The following is a 27,931-nucleotide window of genomic DNA, read 5'->3' as shown; positions in this document are numbered from 1 at the left end:
GAATTGAGAATGAAGTATATAAACAAAACCCATCCGTGACTGGGTAAAACTGAAAGGGAACCAATCAAAACTGAGTTCACATATGGCCCAGAACAAGCTCGTCCATGCCATCTGGCAGCACACTGGACACCTACATATTACATTTTTTTTTTTTTTTTTGGTTTTTCGAGACAGGGTTTCTCTGTGGTTTTGGAGCCTGTCCTGGAACTAGCTCTTGTAGACCAGGCTGGCCTCGAACTCACCTAGATCCGCCTGCCTCTGCCTCCCGAGTGCTGGGATTAAAGGCGTGCGCCACCACCGCCCGGCCCTACATATTACATTCTTAAAGGTTAGAAAACTTTTCTGTCATGCCTAATCTAACTTCAAGGTATTAAACTGGTCACTCGGGAGGCAGACGCAGCCAGACCTCTGTGAGACCAGCCTGGTCTACATAGTGAGTTCTAGGACAGCCAGGGCAATAGAGCTTGTATCCAAAATAATAATCTGAGATGTAACTCAGAGGTAGAGCACTTGTGGGTTCCATCCATAGCAACGCAAAATAGTACGGAATCGTTTATTTGAACACTGTTCTACGAACCTAGTATCATAACTGTCAAGACAACACTACAAGGAAGATAAAGGAGGCTCAGAGACCTGAGGGAAAAGGAAAAGGGCTCAAGGTCACGGATCCACAAACTTCCCACCGGAACGCTGACCCGCAAACCGCTCCGACGCAGAAACACTCTCGGGAAAAAGACAAAGGCTGGCCCACCCACTCGGCGCGTACCCGCGCAGACACTTCCGGGGTAAGTGCCGACGCCACGCCGAGCTCGCGAGAAGACGTGCTGCAGCAGTCGCTCACCCGGCCAGACCCCGCCCCGCGCCGGCGCGCCTTTAGGAAGGCCCTTCCCCCAGCTCTGGCCGGGCGGGAAGCGGGCGCGCGCTCCCCCCCGTTCTCCTCCGCCCGGAGTGGGGGGGGAGGGCGCGGGCCGCGGGGGCGCGCGTTCTCGAGCTGCGTGCTCGCGTACGTCGCCGGGCTTCGGCTGCGTCCGTCCCGCCGCCCGCCCGTTACCGCCGCCGCCGCGCTTTCCTTTCGCCGGCCGCCGCCTGAGGGGGGCCGGGGCCAGCCGCCGCCGGGATGCCGCGGGTGTACATCGGCCGCCTGAGCTACCAGGCCCGGGAGCGCGATGTGGAGCGCTTCTTTAAGGGCTACGGGAAGATCCTGGAGGTGGATCTGAAGAACGGGTGAGGAGGGCGGCGGATCCGGCCGGGGGGCTGACAGGGCCACGGCGGTGGCTGGGAGGCCGCGGCGACGGGAGCGCGGCGCTCTCTGGGCGCTAAGCCGCCGCCGGCCTCCTCTGCTCCGCCATGGCGGCGGCGCCTCGGGGGCGCGGGTAGGCCAGGCTCCCACTGCGCCTGCGCGGGCGGGGGTGGTGGCGGGATAATGGGGACGGCGGCTCGGGTTGGGCTGGGGCTCCGGGCGCCGGGGAGGCCTGGGTTTCCCTCGCTGGGCCGCGGACCGAGGCCTGGTTCGTCTCCGGGGAAAGGCGGGCCTTTCCTGCTCTGGGGCTGCTGGGAGCAGACGAGGTTTCCGGCTCCCTTCTCCCTGGTCTCCAGCCTGACGGGCCGGGCCAGAGGATTCCCGGCGCGTGTTTCCGGGCACAGGAACCCTGGCTTTTTCTGTGTGCCACACTTTTTTTGGGCGGGAGCCTCTAGTTTGAGTAGTGTAGTGACAGTTTCGAAAGTATCGTCTTGCCGCGCTGAAAGCCTTGCCCCGCTCCCTTTACGAGAGTAAATTAAAGTGCTAGCTCGTTATCTTGGGGGAGTCCGTTCAGAGTTTCCACGCTGGGGTTTCGGCTCTCCAACCTGCCAGAAGATGCCTGCTGGTGGAGGATTTGTTGAGTGGGGTAATGGCCACCCTGGCCAGGTCTGCGTCGACTCCTGGTGCAAGTGGAGACACAGATCTCCGAAATTGCCTGCTTAACAGCCTCCCCCGAGCTATCTTTGCTTGTACCCCTAATCTGCTTTGGCGGACCAGGGCTAGCAGAGGCTACCAGCTGGGTTCAGGGGGAACAGGTGAGCCGTGCAGCCCGGAGAAGATATTCACATATTTTGCTTGGGAGCTGAGAAATGCTAGGTCGGACTTGAAAGACGTTAAGCAGCGGAACGGCGTTGGAGGCACTAAGCCTGAGGAGCCCTTAGTTTTGTTGTCTTTGTTGTTTGGTTGGTTTCTAAGACTTTACCGTTGGTCCGTTGAGACCAGTAGTAACTGACATTTGAGAAGAAATATACCTTAATATGAGTTGCCATGAGCCAACACGTTCTCAGACTGTCTGGATTTCGAATTGTCACTTAGAAGAATCTCCTTGCTGAGACCAAGACTTGGATGAAATGTTCATAGGCTACTGGGTTCGCATAAAGGGTTTAGAGAGTTTCTTATTTTGTTCAGTGACCTTACGGAAAGTATTAGACAACGTGAGATGGTTGCTTTTTTGTGTACTTACCTTACATGTGAGAGATTATCCCACCCACCCACCCTTTTTTTCCCCAACATCCCAAGTAAGTTGACAGAATAACTTTCTGGGGGAAACATGGGTTTTGGAAGCTAGATAAGTGAGAGTCAAATCCTGGGTCACCGGTTTACGTTTGTTTGAGCAAGTGATTTAGTTACTCTGAACCTGTTTTCTCGGTAGATACTTTGTACGCTGTACTGAAGTCCTATTAGGAAGCGCCTCAGCTCTTAAGTGTTGGAGAACAGTGTATTATTTGGTGAGGTCTGTTTTCTCAGGGTGTGGGTGAGAGTTGGAAAAGGTAGTAGGGCAAAACTGAAGAGTGAGTCAGATGTGTCCCCCCAACAGGATGCCCTCATGTGCTTCGTGATTGAGTAAGGCAACAGAAATGTTCTGTTCCTGACTAAATGGATTGTCGTATATTTTGAATCAAGGAATACTGGTTCTCAGTTAGAACTCGGACAAGTGAAATGTGGAATAGTTTACTAAAATTGATTCTTTTTCAACTGTTTATTTTATGTTTTGTGCATTGATGTTTTGCCTGCATGTTTGTCTGTGGTGTCAGATCCCCTGGAACCGGAGTTACAGACAGTTGTGGGTGCTGGGAATAGACCCCAGATCCCCTGGAGAGGCAGCCAGTGCTCTAAACACCGAACCATCTCTCCAGCCAGAACAGATTTTTCTTAAAATGAGCTTTGAAGTTTGGATTTACTAGGACTTGAAATGAAGAAAGAGAAGTGTCCAGAAACACGTTTTAATTGTCTGGTAAGGACCATTTGGAAGATACCTTCTAGCTGGATCAAGCCTCATGAAGATCTAGAAAGTAACACCAAACCGGAAACAGCTATTAAGAGTTTTACACTAGGGGGCTGGAAAGACAGCTCCATGGTTAGGAGCACTGGCTGTCTTCCCAAAGGACCTGGGTTCACTTCTCAACACCCATATAGCACTCACAACTGGCACTCCAGTTCATGGGAATTTGACTCCTCTGGCTTCCTTGAGCACTAACTAGGCAGGGCTTGCAGTGCACAGACATACATACAACAGACCATCCATACACATAAAAATAAATTTAAAAAGATAAATATTAAAATAAAAAAGATTTTTAAAAAGTTTTACACTAAATTTTAAATCATGTGAATAGAATTCAAAGGTTTTGAAGGAAGCATGGAACAATTCAGTGCTCAGAGGACAGACACTGCCTGAGTGCTTTAGGAATTCTGATTCTTATATTGCCAAATGATGGATGATGTGCACGAAATCCATCCTTTTAGATCAAGGTTGAGTTAAGGAGTGCAAAGTATTTCTGAGATTTAAAGACAGGTGTGACATGTCTTAATTCCATACAGTATGACCTAGCATCATTCAGAAATCATTACAGAAGAAAATAACTTGAGGGAAGAGGACAACAATGTGTTAGAGATGCTGGGGAGGCTGAAGGAAGTGGAATAGAAGGAGATGTAGCTATGGGTTTAAGTTCATAGTCTTCAGCCTGGGGCAGTGGTGGACTTCCTTACAGGGAAGTGTCTGAACACTTCTGGATTGAAACTCTAGAACAGGTTTTGGATTCATAGGACTGTAAAGAATTGCTTGAGTTGGTTCACATTTGTTAAGGTGAGATATCTTGTAGGTGTTGGCAGATGGATTGTAAAGTTGAGAAGTAATGGGACAACATAGTTTCTACTTGCAAAATAGAGATTTACTATCCAGGAGAGGATTTTGTGCATACAAGCACTTCAGTGTTTCCTTGCACCAGGCAACCTGCCTCTGTTTTAGAGAACTTGGAGACAGATGGTTCTTCCTGGGACTACAGGTGTGATGCAAATCTCCCTGGGGCCATGTTGACCTTCCACCTACCTGCCTCAGAGACCACCTGGTGCCACTATGGGCAAGAGTGGACCAAGATTGAATTCTGGGAGTGTCGCAAAGAGACAAAACTACTAGTGCCTTTTCCTAGCCCTTCAGCTTTATGGTGGCTTTTATTGACTTTGATTACATGTAGAGTGTGTGGAGTTTCTTTTTAGCAGTAAATCGCTTCGTTGTAATGTCTGGACTTTTTTGTTTTTATGTACAAAATTTTCTTTCTTGCCACAGACATCTTGTTTCAGTCACAGATCTTTTAGTTTTGAGTAAAACTTAATACATCCTTAGGTGATTTGATTTACCTGCTTAGGAGCTAGAAGAATAGGTTCCCAAATCATTGAGATTTTCTTTCTTTAGCTAGCTGACTAAAGTCCTAAGTTCAAGCACTCAAGGGAAAGTGAGCTGGAAATGCCGGAACTGTGTTTGATGTGACATTGAAATGGTAGACGGCTAGAGTTTCGATAGAAAACTTGGATTGGTGCTTGGTTTTCTTGTTTTCATTTCATTCTACTGGGTAGATTTGTCTTTACCTTTGTTTAAAATTAGAGTAATATGAAGCTTGGGTGTGTGTGTGTGTTTTAAAACTCTTGCAGTGAGTTAGGTCCCTGTTGTGTTTCCCTATCCTAATCAAGTGCCACTGGGCCTTATTTGCTGAGAGGAATCCATGCATTTTCTCCGTGGACTGAAGCCTTCCCAGGAGCTTGATCTGTAGAGGGAGAGTGAAGGAGGTCTAGTTAAGTATGGGTTATGGATTTCTGGTGAGTTGAGTGCTGCCAAATAGCAGGCAAATGTTTTGCTGTTTAGTGATGGCACAAAGCTATACGCTCCCTAACAAAGTCCCACTACCTTAAGATCATCTTCCAGCCTTAAAAGTAGTGTGCCACTTGAACTGTGTCTCTCAATCATTTGAGTCTGGTTAGGAATTAATCATATTTTACTTCAAAATACAACATATTTCCCATTTTGACAGTTCTACATTGCTTAACTTCTTTCTAATATTGGAAGGAGGACAAAAGGTCATCCAGAGATGATTCTGCTTGCATGTGGGGCATGTGGTTTGACTTTTCGTCACATCTACATCTTTCACACACACATTTCCTTCTTCCTTTAATCTTTTGGGTTTTTTGTGGTGGTTGTTGTTTTGGGTTTGTTTTTGGTTTTTTGTTTTGTTTTGTTTTTTGTTTTTTTGAGACAGGGTCTCACTGAGTAGACCTGGTTGACCTCAAACTAAAAGAGATCCACTACCCTGCCCAGCTATACATACATATATTCCTTGTCTCTCTTCCTTCTTTTTTTCTTTTCTTTTTCAACCAACTTAGGGTCATGTGACACATTATTGCCTTTTTGCCTAAAAGCCTGGTCTGTCTTTGAATATTCTCTAAGTTCAACAACCTGCCTTGTATGATGTGTTGTATTGTGCTAAGGATCCAACTCCAGGCTCCATGCATGGTAGACAAATCATTCTACTGCTGAGCCATACCTCCAGCCTCTGTAGTCCAACTTTATAATGATTATATGGAATTCTGTATATATGAATTCTATTTAGGGTTTAAAGTTAAAGCTAAGTTAGAACTGACATTTGGATTGTTTTTTGATTTTTCGCTATTTTATGCATATGTGGCACTGGAAAATGTTTTTTATGTAAAACTTTTTGCACATTTTTAGGATTTGGGAGTGCATTTTTACATTTTCTGGTATCCCTTGATTTCCAAATCAATAGGTTTTATTTTATTTAATTTTATGTGTGTTGGTGTTTTCCCTACATGTGTGCCTGTGCAGCATGGTTCTGATGCCAGAATAGACTATTAGGTCTCCTGGAAATGGAGTTACAGACAGTTGTGAGCCTCCATGTGGGTGCTTGGAACTGAACCTGAACCTAGGTCCTCCGGAAAAACAGCCAAAGTGTTAGTAACCGTTGAGCCATCTCTCCAGCACCAAATAATATTTTTACTTCCCTTGTTTAAGAACTTTGTTTTCTGAATTTTCAATAAACTGTGATTTTTTTTTCATTTAGCCTACCAGAGTTAAGAGCTTCACAAAGTAACTTTTGACTTAGAGATTATGTGCAGCTTGTAGGTAATTCAGTGTAAAAACCAGAAAGGAAGTCAGGCAGTGGTGGTACATGCCTTTAATCACAGCACTTGGGGCGCAGAAGCGGAGGGTGGATTCTGTGAGTTCAGGGCCAGTTTGATCTCTACAAAGCGAGTTCCAGGACAGCCAGAGCTGTTAAACACAGAGAAACTCTGTCTCAAAAAAAAAAAAAAAACACGGGGGGGGGGGAACAGGAGATATTAAAGGTCTTTTGATGTTTTCTGATGATATATTATGGTGATCTAACATTTAGGGGGCTGAGTCAAAATAGTTGTGTGTTCAAGGCTCAAGGCCAATCCTGACTACATGTCTTTTTTGCCAAAACTGGCCTTAAACCCATTATAATAGCCCAAGGATGACCTTGACCTTCTGATATTCCTGCCCTCCCTCCCAGGTGCTGGGATTCTGGGTATGGGCCACCTTATCCATTTTATGCCAAGTATCAAACCCAGAGCTTCATGCATGCTTAGCAGACACTCCAACTGAGGTATAGCCCCATGTCTTGTGTGCCACTTTTTGTATTGTGTAATTTTCTTATTATATTGGAATCTTCACTGTTGGTTGCCTAAAATTCCTTGTCTAACTGAGTTGTGCCTTGCCTAAATTATTTCCCTAGGTTGTCTCCTAATTCTAGCTGTAATAAATAACCCTGTGTTAGATATCATGCATGAAAACCTTTTTTGCATTTTGTCTTAAGACATATTTCATGAAATAGAATTCATTAGTCCCAGCAGAAATGAGCACACAAAGGTCTTAATGCATGGTAGTGTACACTTTTAATCCCAATAGGCAGAGGCAAATAAATCTCTGTGAGTACCAGACCAGCCAGGACCACATAGTAAGAACCTATCTCAAAAACAGAAAGATCCATACCAGTTACAAGAACACCAGCAGAAGCTAAGAATGCACGCATCGTGGCTACTGAGTTATTAATCAACATTGGCATTGAGTTATTAACATCTTTGCTGCTTGAAGCTCAATGTGGTGGTGTCTTCTGATAGATAGCCCCAGCTATTCAGGTGAAGGCCAGTCTGGGCAATGTAATTAGTCCTTGTCTCAGAAAGAAAGAAAAAGAAAGGGAAAAAATTCAGCCAGGTGTTGTAGCATTTGATTGTAATGCACTTGGGAGGTGGAAGCAGCAGAATCAGAAGTACAGCAAAGTGTCTTTGACTACTCAGAGTTTGAGGACAGCCCAGACCATGTGATACCTTGTTCTTACAAAAAGAAAAGGACAGGACAGAGCCCCAAATGAAGTAATGTTATGTTGTTGTTTTGGTAGTCTTATAACTATTACAGATGTAATCGATCTTACGTTACTTCTTTTCCCACAACATGAGAGAGTTAAACTTTTTTGAGAAATCAATATCAAACAAGACTATAAATTTAAATTATATCTAAATATTTCTAACATAAATTACCCTCGCTTCAGTTCTCTCTTCTTGGCTGCCAGACTCCTGGTTTGTGTTATGAATAAATGTGATGTGTAATTAATTGGTCAAGACATTTTAAAATTCCATTCTTCATTTAGTATATTGTTCCTCCTTTTCTCGTTGAGATAACTGCTCAAATGAGAAGGCTGTGTGAGGTAGCTCTTCTTAGAGCACAGACTGTAGACAGGATAATATATGTGGTTTGGGTTCCTGGAGATTTGGAATGCTTCCAGGTATTCCAAAAAGTGCTCCACTTACCTAAAGAGATATCAGGAATGGTAGTTATAAATGTGTGAGCTAACACTGAGCTCTTAAGCAGTGGAAAACATTAACAACTTGCATTTGTATAGTGTCTCTCTCTCTCTCTCTCTCTCTCTCTCTCTCTCTCTCTGTTTAAGTCCATTTATGGGGGTGTGGCATGCCACAGCACGTGTGTGGAGATCACAGGAAAACTTTTGGGAGTCAGTTCTCTCCTTCCACCTTGTTTCCCAGCATTCAACTTAGTGAAAGATGCCTTTATCCACTGTTCCATACCAGCTGTATAGTTTCTATTTCAACTGACTGTATCAAAGCACTTTATAAACAAGTGGTATCCCTGGTCTGTGCTACTATAGAAACTGAGGCATGTGATTGACAGGCCAAGATTGCAGAATGAATTTTTGAAAGCTCTAGAAACTGCAGATCATTTTTATCCACATGCCAGCTATGGCATTGCTGTGACAGTCAGTCAGGCTTCTCTGCTGTTGTTCCTTTCCTGCCTGAAGGGGCAATCCGGGTTCTCTGTTCACCCTGTAGTCTTTTAGAGGCTTCTAGTAAGCCAAAGAACCTAGAGGAGATAGACTGTACTTGTTGACCTTGGGCAGAGAATGGATGGGGAGTGCATGGTTAACCCTCCTCAGGTTTTTCTGTCATGGCCACCTGGGGTAGGATGTGTGTCAGGATCAGCACATATTTCAGTGTTTTGCCATTCCTACAGCCTCTGTTCTTAGAATATCCTTTAAGTGAAGAGCTGGATTGTGCTCTGGATTTACATAGCCAGATTTTTAAGGCAAGGCCTTGGATAACTTTTCTGGGCTGAGGAGAAATCCCAGACTAGGGGTGAGAGCTAATGCCAGACATGGCAGCTAATGCCAGAAGAGACCTCCAAGATCTGGAGAAAGGGAGACTGAGGGGAACTTTGAAAGCAGCCTGACCAGATGGTCAAGACTCAACAGGCTTCATGTGCAGTGAGGCAGCAGATCTAAAAGAACTTGAAATTTTTCTTAAAATAATGAAATGGCTAATTTGAGGGAAATGTATCTCCAAGAAATGGCATTGGCATCTTTAACAAAATTGAAGGGAAAAAGAATAGACTGCTACCGAGGGCCAGTTAGGAAGGATCTGTGAACAGCCAAGATGCTCCCAGAGGCAGAAGCTTTGTGAGCTTGAACAACCTGCTCCAGTGTGTTGATTTGGGTAGCACTGTTGTTAAGTGTGTCCTTGTTTTGGTGAGTGGCCATAATGGACATAGTGGTGCTTGTCATTTTGTGTCCTAAGAGATGTGTTCTGAACTGGTAATAATAATAATGAGGTCACTAAACTTATTTGTAGTTTGTGGTTTGAGCTTCGTGAGAACTTTAGTGTGAGGCTTTTTAAGTATCAGAAAATTGAAAAAGAGACACGGGTGTAATTTTGATCCCTAACTGCCTCATACTCCTTTAAGGAAAGCAGCTTTTTGACTTTAAAATAACGATTTAGTCATGGCAAGGAGGTTATGGTTAGTATAGTTTGATCCACAGATTATTTACAAATGTGTTGCTTTCTAGGTGTCCCATTTCCTAGGCTAAGAATATGGTAAGGGCGGTGAAGCGGCTTAGCACACTTAGCTCTTTAACAATATTGTTTCAAGGGAGGTGGTAGGGCACACCTTTAATCCTGGCACTCAGGAAGCAGAGGCAGGTGGATCATCTACTTACTCTAGAGTAAGTTTTATTTAGTTTTTTATAATGATTGTTTCTATTTTTTCTCACCTCAGTATGTAAATATTCCTTTAGAGATGGTCTCGTATCTACCCTCTGACTTAAACCCCAGACTTGGGTTGGGGATTTAACTCAGTGGTGGAATGTTTGCCTAGCAAGCCTAAGTCCCTTGGGTTCAGTCTCCAGCTAAAAATCAAAACAAACCTGGAGACTTGAATTTAGCTACTTTGTCGTTAGTTTTTTTTTTTTTTTGTCATCAAATGATTTGCTCCATGTTAGTCATTTTTCATTATTGTAACTATATACCCAAGCAAATGAACTTAAAAGGAGAAAGATGTGTTTTAATTCACCATACTAGAAGTTTCAGCTATGCTCAGCTGGTTCCTTGGCTATGGACCTTTGTTAAGGAGAATGTCTTGTCAATTGGAACCTGTGGCGATAGATAAACAAGAAAGGGCCTATATAGTCTCCTAATGCATACTATGATCCATGTCCTCCAACTAGGCCAAACCCACTAAAGTTTCCGCTACTTCCTAATAAGTCCATCAGATTATGAGCTCATTGGATTAATCCAATGATGAGATCAGAGCCCTCAAACTGTTGAAACTTTTATATAGTTACTTTTGTTTCCACTAATGGCTTAGTAGAAGACATTTACAACTGAATAGTGTTCACACAGTTACAGGATTGGCATCTCTGCTTTCACTGTGCTCAACACGTGGACATTTGTCTTCTCAGGCCTGTGCTCCTTGAGCCCCCCTGGGTTTGGTTTGTTTTTGTTTTTTGTTTGTTTTTTTTTTTGGTTTTTTTTTTCCAGATTCTGTTGTTAAGGACTGCTTTCTTTTGGTCTGGGAGGTGGCAGAGCCTGATGGGGTGTAGGATTTAGGTTAGGATCAGAGTTTGAAGAGTCTGAGAATTTTGAATAGCCTTTAGTGAGTAAAACAACGAGTGTTTCCTGTAATGCTTGACACATGGCAAGACCTAGAAAAATAGAAGTTGGTTAGTATTACAAAGGAATTTGAAGAAAGTGTCCTAATGGGGTGGAGTAGCTTGGAATTAAAATTAAATCAGGTCTTAGATGTTGTATCCTCTATTGCTACTGTTTTGTTCTATTTGGAAGTCTATAAACCTAATACTGACTTCTGGCCCATTTATTTTCTCCCAATATTCATGCATAAATACACAAATATTTTTGTCCCAATCACCATTCCTTTGCAAAACTAATTAAATGTATCCTTAAGTAATGTCTCTGGTGATCACTCACATCACCACAACTAGGTCCAAATACCTTTATCCTTATCTAATTTTTTCTGATCCTTGGAAGCAAAGACAGACTGCAGGGGTTGATGCGGGACCTCCAGAATGGAGATTGCACAGAATAATCTTATTTTTCCTCTATTCTTCTAGTCTGTTATGTTCTGAACCCACACATGTTTTCGGAAGGACCAGATGGCTGACACTGGCTAATGGGAACCAAAAGACAAGAGTGAAAGTAACCCGGTTGTCTCATGCCCCAGCTTAGAGTGCTTCACCCTACCCCAAGACCAATGTCCTTTTTCTCTGGAGACTTCACCCTGCTGTACCAAAAAACTGCTACCACCTGGCTTATCTGAGGTTAGATAATGGTTAAGTCAAGCAGCAGTGCTTATTAAATAGAAAAGATTCTCTTCGGGACTGTGGGGAACAAGAGAAGCCTTTCAAAGGCTTTGGGATCTGTGGCTTAAAGCTGGAATTCAAGAGTCCTGAGCCTGGGTTCACCTCCAGCTCCACCACTTAAATGCTCCCTGACCGTGAACAAGCTGCCTGACCTCTCCATGCCTAGTTATCTCATCATGAGTGAAAATAATAATTCACTCTTCGCCTTTTATGAGTTACAAATGAAATATTACAGACAATAAAAATATGTCTTTATTATGAGCCAAGCACTGTGCTAAATACCCAATAGGTGCTAGCCTTTATTATGTGAAAGCCCTCATAATTGATGAGATAAGCACAAACCAAAAGAAACAGGGCTTAAAAAGAAAAGCATTGCCTTATAAGACAAAAAACTGACGGACGCGCTAGAGAAATGGCTGGATGAGCATCAGGCACGCAAGGTTCTGGGGCTTCCTGAAGGAGGTGCTTCTCAGCCATGAGCAAGGTTGAAAGGATTCAGCTTGTGTAGTCAGAGTGTTTAGAAGTCCGTAAAGATATTAGGCATAGACTTCTAAGCAACAGAGTAATTTCGCTGCTGGTCTTCCCCACTACAACAAAAGAGACAAGTTGCCTGAGTGAAAATAGCTATAGTCTGCAATTGTGATCAGACAGAAACAGTCCCAAGGACCCAGCGCAGTGAGAAAACTAGTGAACTTGACAGTAGATGCAGTGGATAGCCAAAGGAGGGTTGTCAGAAATGATTGCAAGGTTTTTGGGAGTGAATCAGGTGATCAGGGGCTCTGGAAGAGAGAAATCATGAGGTAGGTTTTCTTCTTTGAAGGTGGGGAAAGATCAAGTGCAGACTGAGCTGTGGCCAACCGTTTGCAGACCAGGAATCCACACTAGCTCTAATCAGAGAGCTCTTGGTGTGCGGGAACTGCCAGTTTGCCGACGTGAAAGAGCCCCAGGCTGGGTAATGGTGAGCCCTGAAGTCGCACCCCAGCTCTGCCACTGAGTGAGCACGGGTAAGTCTTCCACCTTCTCTGGATGGCCTTGATGGCCCTCCCTCCTCTGAGACTAAAGAAAGGGAGGGAAGAAAGCCAAGATCAGCCTCCTTCCTGTCTCAGAATAGGAAAGGGTCTCAGGAACCGGCTCCTGGAGCAGCAGCTGGCCACTATGGGTTGTAAACTCCCTCAGTCATTGTGGAAGTCAGCTCACACCCATGACCACTGATGCTAAGCAGTAAATGTGACACTGGTTAATATGCTGGAAGGGCCTGGCTGCTGGTGCCCTGGAATGCTGCAGACCTGTGGAGTCAGGGCAGTTACACTGTTCTCATTCACACGCTTCTCCAAGTTGGCCTCACCTGACCACAAGAGTTGGCTGTAGAACTGTCTTTGTTCTACAGGTTTCCGTGCACTTGATGCAGCTGTCAAGAATTACTCTTTCCTGTCAGTGTGTCCTTTTCACTTCTTAAGACCCAAGTTGGCTGAAGCCTAGGATCAACTGAGTGCATTGAGAAAAAAAAAAAAAAAGCTGTTTGATTCCTGTTCACTGAATACCATTTCTTTCAGGGCAGATTTAAGGGCTCTGCCCTCAAAATACAGTGCTACTGGCTCTAGATTGAGGGTTCAAGCCACCCTATGGGTTAACTTCAACAGATGAAAATTTTTCCTTGGCTACAGCAACATCCCTAATCCTGACCAGCCATGGAGAGGTTCGGTTCTTACAAGGAAAATGAGTGAATGTGGGAATGGCTCACCACATTGGGAAAGCAAAACTCACATCCTGCTGATGGTTGGCTGAGGACTGTCATGTCCACATACAAAGAAAAGCATGTGGCACAGTTTTAGGACAAAGGTGAGCAGAGATCCACTGTGGAAAGGGGCACATTTCCTTATTGAGAGACCGTCCGAGGCATGCTCCTCGGTAAGCAGTGTTGGTGGGTGTCTGCAGTCGCATGGAGGCTTGCTTTCCCTGCTCCTTGTATTCACTCCCCGGCAGCACTCCCTAGTCAAACCTGCTCAGTTAGGCATTGAGCAGGCCAGTCATGCTTATCATTTCTCCCCTAGGCCTGTACTCCAGTCTCTGATGAGTGAGGGTGTTTGGAAGACAGACAACCCTAAATAAACTATTCTGAAGAGGGTGACATAAGTGGTGTCCTCTTCGGTGAAACATAAAGGAAAGTGCAAACCTCGTGGTGTTCAGGACCTTTGGTATTTACAAGTACTGGGGTCAGAGAAAGCTTGCTTGGCAGCATTGTGAATTTGGGTGATAATAACTTGCAAGAAATGTGACTAGCATTTCTAAAATGGATAGCTTAAGAGACCTTGTATTGAAATCAATATGTCATTCCAGTTGTACTTTTTCAGTTTGACCAATAACTGAGCAGTACATCAGCTGTGCATGAGGAAGACTAGAGCATTCATTCCAGGGGTGAGAATGGACCAAAATCTGAGCAGCCATGGGTGCAACATGGCTTTACTTTATGCTGTCCAGGTACCCACATGCCTTGTTTCAGAATCATAAGGCTCCATAAGGAGAAAGTAATACTAGCTTTCCCTTTCCCCTCATTCTTTTGACTGTATTTGTCAGGATGTGCCAAGACCACGGGAAACACTTTGGCAAAGAAGCAATAGAGAATCACTGAAGGAAAATTTTGTGTTTAATTGAAGTGTTGTGTGTGTGGTAGTTGCTTACACATAGCATGAGGAAAGCATAAAAGGCTGCCACCCTAGAGGAAGTTGAGATAGGGATTTTTAATCGGTTTCTGCAAGATAGAGCCTGCACTTAAATTCCTTCTCCCCAGTCTCCTCACACTCATCAGTCTCATACTAAAATCTCTTCAACAGTGTTCTTAATGCAACAGCAGCAGCAGGTTTATAGTTAGAGAAATATATCTATCCAAGTCGTGTTTTGTGAGACTTACAGGTCCCACCAGGTGCTTTGTCATGTGATAAAGTCACACGTATGCCTCAGAATCCCTCTTTACCTGGACAGGAAATTCCAAAGAAGAGCTTTGTTGGTTTTTTAAGAATAAGTCAGTTTCGTGTTACTTGGTATGAAATACAAAATGGGCGGTGTTCATGTTAATATTTAATTTTAAAAATACATTTATTAGCTGTGCAGTGGTGATACATGCCATTAATCTCAACACTCAGGAGGCAGAGAGGTAGGTGGATGTCTGAACTCCAGGATAGCCAGGGCTACATAGAGAAACCCTGTCTCAAAAAAAAAAAAAAAGGAAAGAAAGAAAGAAAATTTAAAGAAGGGTACAGGTTGGTTTTTGAAGAATCCGATTTGAAAATGAAGATTTCCTTTTTGAAGATATGAAAGTTTAACTGAAGGACTGCTAAGTTTTTTAAAACTAATTTGGGACCCACAGTTTTAAAAGATATCTTAGATAATAAAATGTTATTTATCCCTGACTCTGGTATTATTCTCTCTTGGTCTAGACCTGCCCAATTTTGAAAGTTTAAATTATCCACTCATTTAATATACTCTTGATGTTGAGACAAACCTTAGTTGTATGAGGCATATACTCTTCCTTGACAATTAGGCACAAACAAGTTTGCTGTAAAGTTTGTTCTTAACAGAACTGGGCCTACAGCCAGTCCAGGGCTTGCTGACCATCTTAATAGTTGTGAGTCAAAGCTCCGCACAAAAGCCCTGCTGAGTTCTTAATGAGAGAATTCTTTAACTTTTGTGCCTCAGTTTCTCATTTGTGAAGCTGGTTTATTGGTACCTGACTCTTGAGTGCTATGAATATTAATTAAAGTCACATTGTTTAGAATAAGAGGTATTTGATGAATACATTGTATTACATTACTTACCCAGGATGCTGCCTCTTTGAGGGGGCCATTCACTGGACCTGCTCACAGAAAGCAAAGCTGAGTGGACAGCATTTTGGTAGAAACACACTTGACCTAATGTTTGTTCTATCCTCAGAACCAGAATTCCCCACCATTTCTCCTTTTTTTTTTCTCTATAGTATTTTTGTGATTTCAGCTCCATCCAACATGCCATTGACAGAGAGAAGTGACAATCTAATGTCTGATTTGATCTTTGATCTGGACTTTGCCATTAGAATGCTCCAAATAGATTTTTAAGCTTTTCACAGAGGAGTCACCAAAGCTTTCTTGGGAAATAAATTGGACCTTAAGTCAACTATTTGAATAAGTACCCCCATAAAGGCTACTAAATGCCCCCCCGTGGAGTTTTTAGAAGTAAATATTAGGAAATAAAGGACCAATTTCCTTTGGCATCATAAATTGTCCCTGTGTCTTGCTTCAGCCTCAGTGGTAGAGATTGGTCTGTCTGAGCATTGATTTATGTTTAAATGACTGTGCCTCCCCTAAGTAAGCTGTCACTGCTTTCCTGAAAGGTCACATGAGCTCTGAGCTCTGCATGTAAAGCATAGAATGGGGTGGTCTCTGCTGAGAACAGCATTCACATAGGAGTCTAAGCTGAAGCCTCACTGAGCCCACAGCCGCTGGGCTTCCTGCCTCATTTGCCCTGCAGGACTTAGGGTCTGGGTTTGTGATTCTGTGATCTGTAATATAAACCTTAAGTGTTTGGGGGAAATATTTTTTGATTTTCCTGTAATTGATTTGTTTAGTCTTTAGGAGTCGGTGCTGTTGTGTCCTCACATTAATTCACTTCTGATCATTGACGGGTGCTGAGCCAGTGGATACCTTTTAAAGAGAGAAAGCCATTTCATCATGCCCATGACAAGTGTTCTTGCCCACCCTTCTACTTGGTGTCTGCTTGTCACCTGGTGCCAAGGGCAGTGAAACATGAGCAAAGGAGAGCAGAGCTGGTCCAGGACTGGTCTGCACAGTTAGAGAAAGGACCGTACTTGGATCTTCTTGGTATTTTATGATCTCTAAATAGATCCTAAACCAAACCAAAGTAAAGTAGTGTTTGGATTTGTTGGTTTTTTTAATTTGCTTTTTGAAAAACTTTACCTTGCCAGGTATGGTGGTGCACACCTTTAATCCCAGCACTGGAGGCAGAGGCAGGTGGATTTCTGAGTTCGAGGCCAGCTAGGGCTATAGCAAGACCTGGTCTCATAAAAAACAAACAAATTACCTGTTAAATAATTACTTTCCTGTTGACTCATCTTACCTAGAAGGGGAAAGGCAGCTGCAGTATAGTGTCCCTTAAGGGATTTTAGTGACTAGTAGTTTTGAACATGAGTGGTTAGGAAGGCTTTCTTCTATTTGCCTTGACAAATGCAGCAGCATGTTTGTTTAAGACCATTATTATTATTGTACTCCTAATTCCAGCCTGTGGAAGCCTGTTTCAAAGACTCCACAGAGCTACAAAAGCAGGTGTTCTGAAAACACTTCCTGTTAAGTAAGTAGGTGTGTCTTATTTTTGTTTCTTTTTTTAATGGAGATTCTTTTTTCTTAAAGTTTGAATGCCACTTAGACATTTTAGCATAAAGGACCCTCTAAAACAAAAGGGACCACCAAGCTCAGTGGATAAAGGTGCTTCCTGCCAAGGCCGACTACCTAAGTTCAATCCTTAGGACCCATGTGGTGGGAGAAGAGACTCAACTCCCACAAGTTGTCCTCTGACCTACACACAGGAGCCACGATACACACTTTTTTTAAAATTGTAATTTAAAAAAATTAACTCTCCAAAGCTTGACCTGGACATTGTCACCTTGAGAGATTTGTTTGGAAAAAACTCTTTAGTAAAGGTAAATTTCAGCAATTTTGCATTCTCATTTGACATTTTAACTAATAGATCACCAACTCAAGAAACTGGACTAGGTAGGCACAGTGATACACACCTGTAATCCACACACGGGGAGGGGGAGGGGCTACTAAGTTCAGGGCCTGCCAGGGTTCCATAGTGAAACCCTACCTCCCCCCACAGAAAAAATAATCCTGAGATTTTTGTTGTTGTTGTCCCTGGCAAGTCTTGTGGCCTGTGTCAGTGTCACTGTGTTTAAAGAGGAACAAACACTGTTTGCACTGTGCACGGCTTGCAAGAACCGAAAGAACTGGCTTGTAACTCCTTTGTGACTGGGCAGGATCAGAAGGATGACTTTGGTTTTTAAATACAGACAGTATTCACAAAGCAGGTCTTTCATAGACCAAACTAAATCTTCATTCAAGAGAGTTTAACCTTGCTTGTAAGTATTTTACAGATTCTGTACTTTGCTTAACAAACTGTAGTCTGTAGCAGGCATTAACAGGATTTGGGGGGGCAGTTTACCCTACATGTATTAAACCACCAACCATATCTCTTTTCTCGAAAGTATCTAGTAATACAGTATATAGATATTATACAGTGGTATGTAGACAGTTCCAGCCTACCTCCAAACACCATGGAAATGAACTTGGAACCCCACGGGGAAGTAAGCAACTCCAGATGTTTTCTCCAGTAATTTCTAGAACAGTTAATTCATTTGTGACTGATTTGTTTAGGTAGGAAAATAGGAACTCTCAAAAAAAAATTTGGCAAAAGAGACTTAAGATAATGTGACTTTTACCTGCTTTACTTTGAACATGATTTAGCAGTTAATAAAACAGTGGAAGCCCAGCTGTACCTAAGGTACATGTGTAAAGCTGCCAGAGGGTGAGTTTTCATGTGGTGTTTAAAATATCACAGATCGAGTCCTGGGAAGTGCAGAGTTTTGATTCCTTAAACCAAGCAGCCCTTGAAAGCATTTGCTGCTGCTTCCTGCTAGACTTTACACAACCTTTGACTCTTGCAGTTGCCTGTTGGCCCAAAACAAGGTGGTTCTGGCTACACAAAGAGAAACTTGGCCCTTAGTTTGCAACCCCCAGCCTGTGCTAAGCATGAACCTCATTGATTTCTGACATATTAATGGAGCTGGTTGCTAGTGGTGCTGACCAGGTTTTGTTTGCTCTCTTGTAGGTATGGTTTTGTGGAGTTTGATGATCTGCGTGATGCAGATGATGCTGTTTATGAGCTGAATGGCAAAGACCTCTGTGGTGAACGAGTCATTGTTGAGCATGCCAGAGGCCCACGCCGGGATGGCAGTTACGGTTCTGGACGCAGTAAGCATTTGAAGGACATATTTGTATCAGTTACATGCCTTTGTTATAAATGCTATTTAAAAGTACTTATATTTAAGCTGTTTATATAAGATTGTATCTTTTAAAATACAGAATTATAAGTAAAATTTTTAAAACTCAATGGCATAAATTTGTTTTAATGTTTCATAATGTTTAATGATGTGCAATTGTTTTATATATATTTATGAAAGATCTCAATTTTAATTAAAAGAATCCTTTGAGGCTAAGATGACCACCTGTTCCATTTGCTGACCTTGGTTATCCTTCTATCAGTGGCTCTTGGCTGACCAAAACCAGGAAGCCATGTGATAACCACAGTCATACTCAGACTTGGATCGTGAGAACCCTTTAGCTGCAGATGAAATTAGGTTCTCTTCCCCCCCCCCCATGTAAAATAGTCACAAAAAAATTTAACCACCATGGGTAATAATAGTGACTGATTTAATAATTTGCTTTTCCTAAATTGTTATCTCTTATGTATACTAAAATTTAAAATATAAATATTAATTGATGAGTATGCATTCTTATAACTTGCTAAATTTTCATGTTTAAACTCTAGAATTAAAGGTGAGGCTAAAGTTAAAATGTACATGCCATTGTTTGGAGAGGAGGCATGAAGTTGCATATTTTGAGTGTGTGCTGTGTCATCTCCATTTTACACTGTAGTAATCTGTCTGTTTGAACCTTCTAAAGGTGGATATGGCTATCGAAGAAGTGGGCGAGATAAATATGGTCCTCCTACCCGCACAGAGTACAGACTTATTGTGGAGAACTTGTCAAGTCGGTGCAGCTGGCAAGACCTCAAGGTTTGGGCCTCATCAACTTCTCAGATAAGGTTGGGCATGGGTAAGAGTAGGAAACAAGCAATTTATGCAGGCCTGGGCATTCAACGGTGTAATGGTTACAGACTTAAAACCACCAGAGCATTGGGCAGTTCTCCAGATAAAGGTCCTATAGGAGTGAGTACAAAGGGCATCAAAACACCACTCCTACTTTACATATGAGGAGGCTAACTGCTCCAAGGAATCATTTGTATTACATGAAATTTTCCATTACAGACAATGTTCTAGGGAGCTAATGGGGTGGAGCTGCATAGAAAAAACTATGTTTTTTGTTTTTTTTTTTTATGTTTCTGCAAACCCAAGCTGGAACATTGCAGATGTCAGCTTCTAGTGTGGGTCGGCACAATGTCTAGCCTGTGTTCTTTTGTAAGGTTTGTTTCTCAGTCAGGTGTGGTGCTGTGTGTGGATAAGCGGTCAGGACAGGAAGATCATGAACTTGAGGCCAGCTAGAGCTGCATAGTGAGTTCCAGAAGTGAAACCTTAGAAAGGTGGTGGGGCCGTCCCCTCTTTCAAGAAATACTGAAGCCAGGTGATGGGGGCACACGCCTTTAATCCCAGCACTTGGGAAGCAAGAGTTGGAGGCCACCTGGTCTACAGAGTGAGTTCCAGAAGTGAAACCTTAGAAAGGTGGTGGGGCCATCCCCTCTTTCAAGAAATACTGAAGCCAGGTGATGGGGGCGCACGCCTTTAATCCCAGCACTTGGGAAGCAAAAGTTGGAGGCCACCTGGTCTACAGAGTGAGTTCCAGGATAGCAAGGACTATGCAGAGAAACCCTGTCTCAAAAAAGAAAGAAAGAAAGAAAGAAAGAAAGAAAGAAAGAAAGAAAGAAAGAAAGAAAGAAAGAAAGAAAGAAAGAAAAAAAGAAGAAGAAGAAGAAGAAGAAGGATGAGAGAGAATTTGGTTCCAGAGGCATTTCACAGTTTCCCTGTGTAGCCTGGCTGGCCTTTAACTCCTCTGTCTACCCCAAGTGCTGTGATTAAAGGGATGCACTACCATACTTGAAAGAGGCAACTCTTATAAGGATTTACTCAAAGCCATACTATGGGGCTCTCCCTCCTAACTTTGCTTCATGAAAATATAATTCCATCTGGGTGGTGGCACACGCCTTTAATCCTAGCTCTCTGGAGGCAGAGGCAGGCGAATCTCTGAGTTCGAGGCCAGCCTGATCTATAGAGCGAGTTCCAGGACAGACTCTAAAGCTGGACGGAGAAACCTTGTCTGGGGTGGGGATGATTCCATATTTGATTCTTACTGTCTCTGTTCACTAATGACTACCTCACTGACAAAGTTAACAACTTTGTTGAGATTTACTGTCCATTGTAGAAGGAGTGGCGGGCCGCTTCCTGCAGCCCGGCTCCCAGCCACCTGGCTAGCTAGCTTATACCCCAAAATAACACACAAATTGTATTCATTTAAACTGCCTGGCCCATTAGTTCTAGCCTCTTATTGGCTAGCTCTCACATATTGACTAACCCATAACTAGTAATCTGTATGCTACCACGAGGTCGTGGCTTACAGGCATGAGTCTAGCCAGCATCCATCTCAGGAAGGGGAATCATGGTGTCTGCCTGGCTCTGCTTTCTTTCTCCCAGCATTCTGTTCAGTCTACTCCACCTATCTAAATTTTGCCCTATCAAAAATCCAAGGCAGTTTCTTTATTAACCAATGAAAGTAACACATAGACAGATGACCCTCCTACATCAGTCTATATCTATAAGATTGGTACAGTTATATCTGCCTATGTGGTTATAATCAGGAGTAAGCACTTAAAACATGATGGAGCATTCAATGTGGAGCTGCTGTTAGGAGCCATCTATTATCCATCACTTCCAATTTGGAAGTGTGGCTAGCTGAAATAAAGTAGTGGCACTGGGGACTGAAGAGATGGCTCAGCAGTTAAGAACACTTGCTCTTGGGGCTGGAGAGATGGCCCAGTGGTTGAGAGCATTGGCTGCTCTTTCAGAGGACCCAGGTTCAATTCCCAGCACCCATACGGCAGCTCACACTTGTCTAACTCCAGTTCCAAGAGATCTGATGCCAGTGTACATAAAATAAAGTTGTTTTTTTTTTTTAAAGAACACTTGCTCTTCAGCAGAGTTTGCACCCACATGGTAACTCAAAGCAGTCAACAGGCATGTGTTAATCCCAACACTCGGGTAGATCTCTGTGAGTTTGTAACCAGGTACAGAGGACCCAATACCTTCTGACCTCCCTGAGGCCGTGTGCAAGCAAACACTCATACACATATAGAAATTTAAAAAATAGTAGCACTGGCCCAGCTTTTTACCAGTTGTCTTCACCCTCGTCTATTCAGGGTAATCCCATTTTGGTCTAACTATGACTAATGTCCTAGTTTGGATGGCTCCCAGTCCTTTATCCAGAACCCATACTTCTGCAAATAATTCAAATAAATTCTGTGCAGAGGCATTCTTGATTGGATTATGAATAATGGTCAAAATCTAGGTGTAACCTCCACTAATGACAACCTTCAGAAATATGCAGGGTGGTAACTAGGAATATTATGTCTATTAAGACACTGACAGACATGTTTGTGAAATAGCAAGTAGGGAAATGCCGTAAAATGACCTGCTCAGTGTCTTCCAACTTGGTCGGAACAGAACTCAGCAAAATGAACGCAGACCACAAATGTCCATCAAGTGTGTTACATACTAACACTGGGAATTAGCCGATGCCCTACATCTTAAATTCTGCCCAGATCATTCCTCTTGGCCATCTATTGTACTTCCTTTATTCATACATCGGGTCCCCCTCTGTTCTTTGACTTGACCACACTGTCCTGAGACAATGAGGACAAAGGCCTGTGGTCATGAAACTGTGGCCAGTTTCAGTTGCCTTCTGCACTTTAACTTGTATTTTTTTTCTTTAGGATTACATGCGCCAGGCAGGAGAAGTGACATATGCAGATGCTCACAAGGGACGAAAAAATGAAGGGGTGATTGAGTTTGTGTCTTACTCTGATATGAAAAGAGCTTTGGAAAAGTTGGATGGAACTGAAGTCAACGGCAGAAAAATCAGACTAGTTGAAGACAAGCCAGGTTCTAGACGGCGCCGGTCTTACTCCAGGAGCCGGAGTCACTCAAGGTACTGTTGACATTGTGAGTGGGCATTCTACAGTAATTCACTAACCAACATGGACAGCCCACTCCTGCTCTCCTTTTAGGTTCTCAGAGCATGATTCCATGCGGTTCAGTAACTCAGAACTTTGATCTGAACATTTATTTGTGAAACTCCTGAACTCTTACATCACAAATATAAACAGAAGTAAAGTCCTTTTTTTGAGGCACAACTCAGTGGCCTCACCTTTCTTCTGGAGAGCTGAGTCACAGACTGGGTTAGAAGCATGTGTGGCCACTGTGCCTGTGCTTACTCTTCTTGATGAACAAGTCTCAAGAGTAGAGATCACCAGCCAGACCTGGTCCCTGCCTTCCCTGGAGAAAACAGGCAGTGAGCAAGTAGTGGCCATTGTGACCATTGTGATGGGTGCACAGGACTGTCTCTCTAGAATGAGGCAAGGGTGACTTTCCCAGGATAGTGAGCTACAACTTTTCATACATTTGTGTTAAAGTGAGGCCGTCTGGTGCATTTTCCCACAGTTTAAATTCCCTGTGAACTCAAGGCTAGGAGTTCACATTAAAAACGGGGCATATTTCCACAAGGCTACAGCTTTAGTAGTGCGCTGTCCCTAACTCCTGTCAACCATAAGTAGCATCTGTGTGACTGACCACTCTCCAGAAACAAAGGTGCTCTTTTGGTGTCTCTGGATGAGTGTGTGTTGTGTTCCACTGTAGTCATGATTTTAGTACTCAGGCTGATTCTGTCTGTTGTCACCGGAGCCCTGTATCTTCAGTCTCCTGCCTTTTGTTCCTGTTTGCTTTCCATTCGAATGCACTTTACTGCTTCCCCATGCCTTTCCTTGTGCTCATTCTCAAACCTCAAAGTTGAAAGGCCAGTTTGGATATGATTGCAGTGGTTCTGCCTTGTTTTCCTTCCTTCCTTTGTATTTATTACATACTCTTGTGTTTGAGCTGTGTTTGAAGCATATCGTAAGTTACACCACTTACACACATAGAATATAATTGTGTCTTTACCAGATAGCAAAGCAATATTCATATTTCCCTGGTTGCTCCATGGGTGTGTTTGTGCTGGGGTGTTTCCTGGCCAGGATCCGGCTCAGTCATGTAGCAGAGATCATTAAGTTTCTTTAACCTGGAACATTTCCACATATTATCTTTGACTCTTAGCACTGGGATTACGAGTATGCACCACTATGCCCTACTGCTATCTGAAACGGATGATTTTTGATTGGAAAAAATGTCTTGGTTTGCTCTAGACAGCCTCTTTTTTTATACAATTACAGCTTCTTTTTTTTTATATAATTAAAGTTCTTTATGTGTGTGGTTGTTTTCCCTGCATGTGTGTCTGCATTTGTGTGTACCTGCTACCTGCCAGGGCCAGAAGAAGCATCATATCCTTTGGGATTAGAGTTACAGACCGTTGTGAGCTGCCATGCGCGTGCTGCATATCAAACCTGGGTCCTCTGCAAAAGTAGCCAGTGGTCTTAACTGCTGAACCATCTTTTGAGCCACTGTAGACAGCCTTTTACTGGCAATCTTTTTTTTAAGTTTTATTTTATGTGTATGGATATTTTGCTTTGCATGTATGTCTGTATACCATGTGCGTGCCTTCTATCTGCTGAGTCAGAGGAGGGAGGAGGGTATTAGATCCCCTGGAACTAGAGTTACAGATGGTTGTGAGCCACCATATGAGTGCTGGGAATTGAACCCAGGTCCTCTGCAATAAGTGCTCTCTAACACTGAGCCAACTCTGCAGCCCCTTGTTGGTAATTTAAAGTTTTTGTTTTCTCTCTTGCATGTGGTGGTCTCAAGAGGTAAGGCAAGTGAATTCTGTGAGTTCAAGGCCAGCCTGGTCTACCTAGCAAGTTCCAAACCAGCAAAGGTTAATGAGACCCTGTCTCAAAAAAGGTTTTTCTCTCTACAGGTCTCGCTCTCGAAGCAGACATTCCCGGAAGAGCAGAAGCCGAAGTGGCAGCAGCAAAAGCAGCCATTCAAAGAGCCGATCCCGATCCAGGTGGGCCTGCAGCTTCCCTCGTCCTAGCCCCACATGGTCTGTGCGCACTTTACTTCCTGACTTGAAGAGTGTCGAGTCACCTGTTACTCACTTAGCACCTATGTCTTCCAGGTCAGGTTCCCACTCCCGCAGTAAGAGCCGCAGCCGCAGTCAGAGCCGCAGCCGCAGCAAGAAGGAGAAAAGCCGGAGTCCCAGCAAAGACAACAAGAGCCGCAGTCGCAGCCGTAGTGCTGACAAGAGCCGAAGCAAGAGTAAAGATCATGCTGAAGACAAGCTCCAGAACAACGACAGTGCTGGCAAAACCAAGAGCCGCAGCCCCAGCCGCCACGGCAGCAAGAGTCGGAGCAGGAGCAAGGAGAGGAGAACGGAGGAGGAGAAGCGAAGGAGCGTGAGCAGGAGTCACAGCCAGGAGAAGAGACGAAGCCAAGAGAAGAACCTCAAGAGCCGGAGCCGAAGCCGGAGCAAAGGGGGCAGCCGGAGCCGCAGCCGCAGCAAAAGCAAGGACAAGCGGAAGGGCAGGAAGAGAAGCAGGGAGGAAAGCCGAAGCCGTAGCCGCAGCAAAAGCGAGCGCAGCCGCAAGCATAGCAGCAAGCGAGACAGCAAGGTTAGCAGCAGCAAGAAGAAGAAGGAGGACACCGACCACTCCCGGTCACCATCCCGCTCAGTGTCAAAGGAGCGGGAGCATGCCAAGGCAGAGTCTGGCCAGAGGGAAGGCCGGGCCGAGGGGGAGAGTGCTGGTCCCAATCCAGAGCCCCGAGCCAGGTCAAGATCCACTTCCAAATCCAAACCTAGTCTCCCTGCAGAGTCACGCTCCAGGTCGAAGTCAGCTTCAAAAACACGCTCTCGGTCCAAGTCTCCATCCAGGTCTGCTTCCAGGTCGCCCTCCCGATCTAGATCCAGGTCCCACTCAAGGTCCTAACTGACTATGCCACACTGGAACTGCCGAGAAGTCTTTTGTACATGTTGGTAGCCGTAGCACAAGAGTGAAGTAGAACACCCTCACCGCTGTACATTGAACTCCCCTAATGGTGTGTCTCCAATTGTTCAATCTCAGTGCTTCCTCGGTACCACCTCCTGGCGCCAGGCCTCCCGCTCCACTGAAAAGCAGCTCCTCAAACCTCCCTTTACTCACAGCAGGACATCCAAACGCCTTGGCTCTAAGGCCTGGCCACGGCTAAAGGGAGCTCAGCACCCCGACGGCTTCTCGGGCTGGAATGATGGCATAGGTAGGTGTGGTGAGTTCAACTGTTTTGCCCTTGAATTGATGCCCTTTGATGTATGCCACGTAGTGAAAGTGCAAGTCTTCAGTTTCCCACCACTTTGGTTTCCTATTTTTGGACTTAACAACGTTGTGAATAGCACAGTCAAGAGAAATTGATACTGCATAGCCCATAGGAAGTAAACTGTAGAGCTCCATATTCTGGTATTGTGATTATATTGTTTTATATTAAAAAAGAAAAGAATTTTTTTTAATTTTATTTTTCCCCGTCTTGCAAAGTATAGTGACCCCTGTTTCCATTAAATTTGAATAAAGACTATTTTTGCTTGACAAAATTTCATTGTGCTTGAATCTAAGTAGCATTTCCTGATGTGTCATCTGTCCTGCTGTTTTTCCTGTGGTGAGGAAACAAGACTTCCCAAAGGACTTTCTCACCCAGCAGAGTGAAGGTGAGTCCCCAGGGTTTTTGATTCTGGGGTTCTCTTGAGAAGCTTGTGGTCAAGCTGAGGAGAAAATGAGGCTATCTGGAAAGCGCTTCACCAGTGAGTCCTTCACAAGCAAGTGGTTCTTCCGTGTTTGTTGTTCTTGTCATGGGCTTTCCCACCATGATCCTTCACTGTAAAATCTGAACTGAAAACCAGGGGGCAAGCTGCTGGATATCCTCTCCCGTTGTTCTTGCATTAACTGCTACTTAGCTTAGGAAATCCCTGACGCAGCGGCTCCAGCCTGCTGCATGGACGTAACTGAGCAACTTAGTCCATGTGGCAAGCGGGGAGGACAGAGCTGATGCACAGGAGTCTGTTGATCTGTCCCTGGAGTGCAAGCTGTTCGTAGAAATACAAAATAACTGTCCCCTTCCCAGAGATGTGACCTGTCTGTAAATGACCAACACTGAAGGTGGCCACTGAGGCTTAGGCTTAAAGACGTGTTCAGGAGGCACACTGGTTGGAAGGAAAACTGAGCAAAGCCGCTCAGATTGAGAAGCATAGGCAGTGTGCCAAGGAACATGGGTTTGAGTAAGTGGTAGGGCAAGCCCAGCAATGGTGATACCCAGATGAAGGTATGGGAAGGGGAGCCAACCTCTGACCTGTCAGCACAGCAAACTTTGAAAGCATAGAACAGGAAAGTGCTCACAGAGCAATGCTGGGGGCCTGCAGGCTGGAACGTGCAAAATACCAGATGGCATGGAGCATGGTCAAGGTCATGACAGGAGAGGACATAAGAATGACCAGTGAGGCATAGTCAGTGGCCTGGGCAAGGGATTTGTTGGCTGGTGATGAAGCTACTCTGAACAGAAGAGGTAGTGAACTGGCTCAGTTTGGACCATGGGATCCCTACAACAGTCCATGAACAGTCTAGGCAGCTAAACTATAGATCTCCAAGACTCTGGTGAGCTTCCCATACCTTTATCTGGGCTCATTATGTGGTCGTGACAAGGTAAGGAATCCACCTCAATTTCATACAGGTCCCCAGTAGGTGTAAAAATACACTCTCTCCTCACTTTACCCCTGTAAGGATGGGGACATTCGAGGCATTTTAAGTGTGGTAGTTTGGGTTTTTTTGTGTGTTTTGCCTACATGTATGTTCACACCATGTGCATGCCTAGTGCCTGTTGAGGTTAGAAAAGGGTTTCAGGTCCCCTGGAACTGGAGTTAGAGATTGTGAGGCACATGTGTGCTGGGTATTGAATCCAGGGCCTCTGCAGGAGCACCTGATGGTTTTGACATCGTGCTGTCTCTCCAGGCCCTACAATTATTAAAATTCATCTATATTTTACTCTTAAAACATTTTCCTGTCCCACCTTTCAAGTTTTGTTCGATTCCTTTGGCTTCTAAACAAACGTATGCTTCTAATTAAGCTTTGTGGTGGATGTGGGGAAGCTCACTTCACTTGGCACATTGATTCTAACCAGTGATCTTTAGGTGCAACCTTACGAAAATTCTGTATGTGTGCAAATCCCTGGTGGTATGTTTCGCTGGTGGTTCCAAGCTTGAAGCTCGTCTCATTGCAGGGAAGACACGCTCCCTGAACATCGTTAGCTTTGTTCTCAGTGACCCTCTGTATCTGTGTGGTCGGTCCCTGTGGCAGCAAGGAAGCTACATGCAGCATGCCATGCAGCCTCTCCAGCATTAGAGTACCATTTGGAGGTTAGTTTTGGATGAGTCCTCTTCTGGTGGAGCCTAACAGTGCTCCTTGTCTGGGATCCTAAGGACTGGTGTGCCCATTATGAGTGCTGCTC

The 27,931-nt window shown here is 44.2% G+C and overlaps 1 protein-coding gene across 1 annotated transcript; it reads left to right on the top strand.

Moving 5' to 3' along the window:
* The first annotated feature begins 1,018 nt into the window (after positions 1-1,018).
* Positions 1,019-26,027, top strand: Srsf4 (serine and arginine rich splicing factor 4). The gene is made up of 6 exons (XM_085686686.2): positions 1,019-1,224; positions 18,361-18,503; positions 19,215-19,327; positions 22,252-22,466; positions 24,384-24,473; positions 24,585-26,027. The coding sequence occupies exons 1-6, from the start codon at positions 1,118-1,120 to the stop codon at positions 25,390-25,392; spliced, it is 1,476 nt and encodes a 491-aa protein (XP_085542812.1). The 5' UTR covers positions 1,019-1,117; the 3' UTR covers positions 25,393-26,027.
* The last annotated feature ends 1,904 nt before the right edge of the window (positions 26,028-27,931 follow it).

The sequence above is a fragment of the Myodes glareolus genome, chromosome 3 (assembly GCF_982192425.1).
Source record: "Myodes glareolus chromosome 3, mMyoGla1.1, whole genome shotgun sequence".
NCBI lineage: Eukaryota > Metazoa > Chordata > Mammalia > Rodentia > Cricetidae > Myodes > Myodes glareolus.
This window is presented reverse-complemented; position numbering and strand designations above follow the sequence as displayed.

Coding starts and splice junctions, on each gene's coding strand:
- Srsf4 (XM_085686686.2), top strand. CDS start 1,118: ATGCCGCGGGTGTACATCGGCCGCCTGAGCTACCAGGCCCGGGAGCGC. Junction 1,225..18,360: donor GAGGTGGATCTGAAGAACGG/GTGAGGAGGGCG, acceptor GCTCTCTTGTAG/GTATGGTTTTGTGGAGTTTG. Junction 19,328..22,251: donor GCAGCTGGCAAGACCTCAAG/GTTTGGGCCTCA, acceptor TTTTTTCTTTAG/GATTACATGCGCCAGGCAGG.